Source organism: Apis dorsata, unplaced genomic scaffold, assembly GCF_000469605.1.
Source record: "Apis dorsata unplaced genomic scaffold, Apis dorsata 1.3 scaffold_56, whole genome shotgun sequence".
Lineage (NCBI taxonomy): Eukaryota > Metazoa > Arthropoda > Insecta > Hymenoptera > Apidae > Apis > Apis dorsata.
The window spans coordinates 763,462-769,550 of NW_006263356.1; the positions used below are offsets into that span (position 1 = coordinate 763,462).

Sequence of the window (6,089 nt, forward strand, 5' to 3'; positions counted from 1 at the left end):
AAATTACTAAAATATTTGTTTCAATCTTGATGAATTTTAAAATTATTTTAATTTTTATAATATAAATTATGATTTATTAATATTTTTTTTATTTATTAAAATAAAATATATCTAGAAATATATAATAAATAAAATAAAAACAAAATAATAAAATAAATATAGAATTGAAGATTTTTATTCTTTTTTTTTATTTTATAAGATAGCTTTTATATTAAAGATAGTTGTAAATTTTAAATGAAATCAATATTTTTTTAAAGGATAAAGTAATGCCAATTGAAGGCGCATTAGAATTTTTAAATGCAGCTGGTTTTCATCAGAAAAAGATACTAAATAATGATAAAGAAGAAGATTTCTTAATTTGGAGTGCTGATAATTGTAGTATTGAAGATGTTACAACATTATTTGAGGCACTAAAAACTGCACAGCCCATTCCACTTGAACTAGATAGAAATCTTCAAGTATTGTTACCTATGCAAGCAAGCACAAGAACTGAATTACCACCAAGTTTTTTCAATTTAAGTCCTGAAGATATAGAAAAAGAACAACAACTTCGGTAATTATATACTTACATCATAAGATTTTTAGATTTTAGATTAAATGTAATAATTTATCAAATAAATTATATTAATTATCTTTTTTTATCAATATTAATAGAAGCGAAGCAGTTGAAAGAGATCAGATGTTAAGAACAAAAGCTATGAGAGAAAGAGATGAAAAACAAAAACTTAGAAAATACAAATTCTCATTAATTCGTATCAAATTTCCAGATAATCTTATTTTACAAGGAACATTTTTTGTACATGAAACTTTTCAAAATGTTGTTAATTTTGTTAGTGAGAACTTGATAAATAACGAAAGACCATTCAGTTTAAAAAAGCTTCCTCAAACAACTTTTAGTGAAGATACTTTTGATAAAACTTTACTTGAATTGGGGTTATTTCCTGCTACTCTTTTGATGTTTTTTTGGAAAAATAAATCAGAAGAAACAAATCTCAATGAATCTGTAGGATACTTGAAAGAAGAATTACTTTCTATGATTCAACCTGCTTAAAAAATTATTCTTTATACAATTTGGAAAAATCTTATTTAATCTTTATGAATTGTGATTATAAATGTTGAAAGAGATAAAAATAAGTATCTCAACGCGACTTACTTTTTTTTCATACAATAGAAATAATATGATAAAAAGCAGTTGTAATATATATATTCATTCCAAGTTCTAATGAAATATGAAATTACAGTAGAGCTCTGTGTAACGTAGAGATAATATGTTTTGTTTCCTTTTCTATTGTTCTTCAATATTTTTCAATAAAATTTATGTGATTGTTAGATTTAAATGTAATACTCTTTTGAAAGAAAAAAGAGTATTATTCAAAATTGCTTTCATAAAAATTTTAGAAGTAATCACATTAGTTTAAAGTCAGAAGATATATCTTAACACATTCACATTTTCTTATATATCCATAATAATGTATCAGTGCAAAAATTATTAATTAAATTTATGGAATGATTGTTTTCAATTCATATTATATTCATATTTTAAATTCAATACTAGTCTTTTTATTTTTGTGACTAACAAATCATTGAAACATTAATTTTTCTATAATTTTTTAAATATTTTTATTATTTATAATGACAAAATATTTAATGATAAATAATAATGATAAAAATAATATATATATTTATTTTTCCTTTCCTTATTTTATTATGCAAATGTTATGAAAGAAAGAAGAAATTACAAATTGATTATATTAAATACTTCAAAACAACATATATAAAAATTGTGCTTTTTATTGAATTATTAAAATATTTTTTGTTAATTTTTCATTATATGAAAATTTTCGACATATAAAATAAATGCTTTTGATTTAGTATTAAATGTAGAATATAAATAAAATTAGAAGAAAGAGAAATTATATGATAATTTCAATTGAAATCTAAAAATTTGAAGTTTGTTTATTGTTTTATATGGAGGTCTACTGTATTAATGATTGATTACATAAAAAAGTTTATATAAAATTTTATATTTTATTATTATTATTCTAACATCTATAAATAATAAATTTTATTATTTTTTTAAATTAAGTATTATATAAATAAATTTCTTGTTTAATAAATTTATAAATTTATTGTTCTGCATCTTAATCTTATGAAAATTTGAATCTTAAATTATGAAATAAAAAATAATGTTAGCTATTATTTTTTAATATTTTTATAAGATAAAAATATAAATATATAAATCAAGTAATTTGAATTGCAATTTTACATATCTTGTTATTTATACTATTTTAAAACATAATAAAAATCATAATTTATCATAATTTATGTATACAATAATCTTGCACATTTGTGCATTTTGGCACTTCTATTGTATATTAACATTTAATATTTTATATCAGTCTTTGTACAATTCTTATTATAATTTAAACTTACTATTGCTTTTTAAAGTATTAGAAAAAGATAAATATATATTAACTTATGATGTAATATATATAGTATAATTCTATTCATTCAAATAAGATAAAATTAATCGGACATAAAAAATAATATTAATTATGCACATATATGTAACTATAAAATTATAAAAACAAAATAAATGAATATTAATAAATAAAAATAAGTTTTCTTTTATCATTAAAGAAACTGTTAATTTAACAATTATTAATTGATATAACAATAGAGTGTCAATATATTTTATCTTTTAAAACATTTCAATATTAAAAAGAGAAAAAACTGAAATATTCATCGAAATTTTATCTCGTTTCTTAAGATTCATTAGATGTACGATTTTTCGCTTCGACAGGTAAAGCAAGTGTAGCTATTGCAGCACATAATGCTGTTGTAGCATAAATTGCCATTGCTCCAGTAATAGACCATTGAAGAAATACTTGTGCAATGTATGGTGTAACCATTGCACCAATTCTAGCCATTGCGCTACATGTACTAACACCAATACTACGTAAATGAGTTGGATATACTTCTGGAGTATAGACATATGCTGCTTGAAACACGCCTGCAATTAAAGCTCTAGCTAAAAAAATTGTCAATGTTAATGCTACTCTGCTTAATAGGCATGCTCTGCCTAAAAAACAAATAAGCATGGCAAACATTATTAGTTGAAAAGCCATTGTTTTTCTTCTACCAATTTTTTCAATTGCAAAAATAGTAGAAAAAATTCCTGGAAATTCAGCTAGTGTTGTCCAAAGAAGATCAATATAATCGCTACGTTCTAAACGACAATCTAATTGACAAATATCTTCTTTTTCATTTTCCCATGAACTACATTGTTCAGATGATGTATGAAATAATTCTGTAGTCATTAGTACAACGCCATAATAACAAAATGCTGTACTCATCCTAAAATCATATTAATATTATATAATTAATATAATGTTAATATATATGCTATGCAATATTTACCATACAAGCCAAAGCAAAGTAGATGTTCTACACATTTCTTTACTTAATACATCTTTTAATTTGCCATGATTAACTTGATAGAAACGATCCATAACTAATCTTCCTGGAGGTAAAGGTTTTTTATTTTCTCTTGCTACTCGTTCTAAAGTTGAAACAGCCTTATCCATTCTTCCACTTGTTATATCAAATATTGTAGATTCTGGTAACCACTACAAAGAATATTAAAATAAAAAATATAAAAATTATACATTTAATACCTATTATATTGCTTGATTTTTAATACCTACTGGAGTGATAATAGCAAATATAAAAAGTGGTATTGTTGATAAAATGAGAAGCCATCTCCAACCAAAAGTTGGCATTATAGCCAAAGCTATTGCCACTTCAAAACAAGCTCCAAGTGCCCAAAAACACTATAAAAAATAATTATTTTATATAAATAATATTTTATATAATATAAGTATATATATATAATATATATATATATAATATATATATAAGTATATATATAATATATAATTATATAACTATACTTACATCTAATAAAATTACACATTTTGCTCTCTGTTTTGCTGGAAGAAATTCTGCATATAATGTAACACTGGAATAATAATAATTAATGGTGTTCATTTAATTAAATATTGGTACTTGTTTATATAATTTATTAAGTACTTAGATTATTACTTACGATTGTGGTACACAACCAATAGCAAATCCAACTAATCCTCTAAGTAATAAAATCCAAAGAAAATTTGGTGCAAAAGCACTTAAAAAAGCATAATAGACTAATAATATTGCACATAAAGTTAAGGATTGTTTACTTCCATATCTGTCACTTAAACTACTCCAAAATGTAGAACTTAACATCATACCTAGAAAGACAACCTAAAATAATAACATAAAAATTATTAGATCTTCTTTAGATATCAATATTATTAAATAATATTACCGTAGTTGTTAAAGCTTGTTGATATCTGGTTATATCCCAATCACAATGTAGTGATGGACTTAAAATGCTTAATATTGTTATTTCCATACTATCTACCATCCAACAGAGACCCGTAAATAAAGATAACTTAACTTGAAACTTTCCAAATCCTAATGCATTTATAGCTTGAACAACAGTAAATGTATCTGTCAATAAATTTGTAATATCAGAAAAAATATTTAATAAAATAGATAAAGTTATATTAATAATTATTATATATTATGTTATATATTTAATTACTTACATACTTAAATTAAAAAAAGAAAAAAATAATGTGTTACAAGTTATTTACATACAATATATTTTATATATATATATATTGTGTGTAATACAATATATATAGATTTAATATGTGAAATGTATAACAAATCAACTAAATTCTAACATTATATAATTATAGCTTGTTAATATTTTACAAAAATATATGAAAATATTCTTTTAAATTATTACTTTGTTTTACATGCATTCATAAAATAAATTGTTAGTAATGTTTTATTTATTTATATCCAAGTAGAAAATGAAAATATCATTTCAAGACCCTTGCAAAGAAAAATCATCATTACAATAAATATTAACTAAAGCATTCTATTTTTAAAAAATCTGATGTTATATTCCCATGCATAATAAAATATTTACATAACTTACAGTTACCCGCTCCTTTACAGATAAGTTTAAGCAGATTATCCTGTACATAAAAATTGCCAGCAATATTGTGAAAATACATTATAATAATTTACACATATTACAATATACATTTCTTAAAGAAATTTAATTTACCATCTGGAATAACTACAACAGAAGAAAGCTCCAAAGCAACACAATTTCCAAAATTTCTATTACATCTTGAAATATTTTCTGAATTAATATTTAATTCTGAACCACGTAATTCTTCTAATTCACGATAAGGTTCATTAGAAATTTGTGATGAATTAGACATAATCATTAATGAACATATACACAAAATAATCAAAAAGTTAAAGAAATTCAAATACTTATAACTATCATTAGTATATTTAATTGATTCGGAAATTCAAATGAAGTAATTAATTATTGTGTACGAATCTCCATCAATATATATATATATATATACATATATATATAGAGCGTAACAATTTCTAGAAAAGTAAGGTTAAGTTACTACTACCAAAACAAATACTAAATAGTTTAAATATAAAAAAAAATATTAAATGTATAAAAAAATAAAAAAAATTAGTTAAATAAAGAATTTTGCAATGATTATTAACTAAATTAGAATTGATATTTGAAATAATAAAATTTGTTATTCATTAATATTTGAAAATAGTAAATTAAAGTTTAAAATAGATTTTTTAATTTATTATTTATGAATATGTATTTTTTATTATTATGAATATATTTTAACATTCTATGAATGTACTTTATTATTATATATTTTTATATAAAAATTTTATTTTATTGTTGTATTTATTGTAAATATGCCTTAATTATTTTCTTTTATAAGTTTATAAATTTAATCAGGTATCTAATATCTAAAAAAAAATTAATAAATTTATATTCATTTCATATCGTATATTAAGATAATCATTTTGTGATTATATTTATATAAAAAATTAATAAAATTCAATAGTTTAAAATTAAATAGTTTTCTTTTATTTTTAAAAAGTTATATAAGTTATTTAATAAATAAAATATATATTGTTAG

The 6,089-nt window shown here is 21.0% G+C and overlaps 2 protein-coding genes across 4 annotated transcripts in view; one reads left to right on the forward strand and one right to left on the reverse strand.

Moving 5' to 3' along the window:
* The window catches only part of LOC102681794 (UBX domain-containing protein 6), a 5,822-nt gene extending 4,246 nt beyond the window's left edge, over positions 1-1,576 (forward strand). Inside the window, exons 6-7 of the mRNA XM_006609438.2 lie at positions 258-553; positions 655-1,576. Coding sequence (XP_006609501.1) covers positions 258-553; positions 655-1,051 — 693 coding nt within the window. The 3' untranslated portion in view covers positions 1,052-1,576. The remainder of the gene's footprint in view (positions 1-257; positions 554-654) is intronic.
* Positions 1,577-2,674: 1,098 nt separating this feature from the next.
* On the reverse strand, positions 2,675-5,494 carry LOC102681929 (synaptic vesicle 2-related protein). 3 transcript variants are annotated; one of them, XM_006609442.1, is made up of 8 exons: positions 5,186-5,494; positions 5,054-5,093; positions 4,370-4,554; positions 4,109-4,305; positions 3,958-4,021; positions 3,708-3,833; positions 3,421-3,629; positions 2,675-3,357 (listed from the first exon to the last, which is right to left on the reverse strand). In XM_006609442.1, exons 1-8 carry the CDS (start codon positions 5,186-5,188, stop codon positions 2,766-2,768), a joined length of 1,416 nt encoding a protein of 471 aa, XP_006609505.1. In that variant the 5' UTR covers positions 5,189-5,494; the 3' UTR covers positions 2,675-2,765. The 3 variants fall into 3 exon arrangements, with proteins under 3 accessions (XP_006609505.1, XP_006609504.1, XP_006609502.1); XM_006609441.2 differs by having other exon boundaries at positions 5,045-5,093; positions 5,186-5,471; XM_006609439.2 differs by lacking the exon at positions 5,054-5,093 and having other exon boundaries at positions 5,186-5,351.
* Positions 5,495-6,089: the final 595 nt, after the last annotated feature.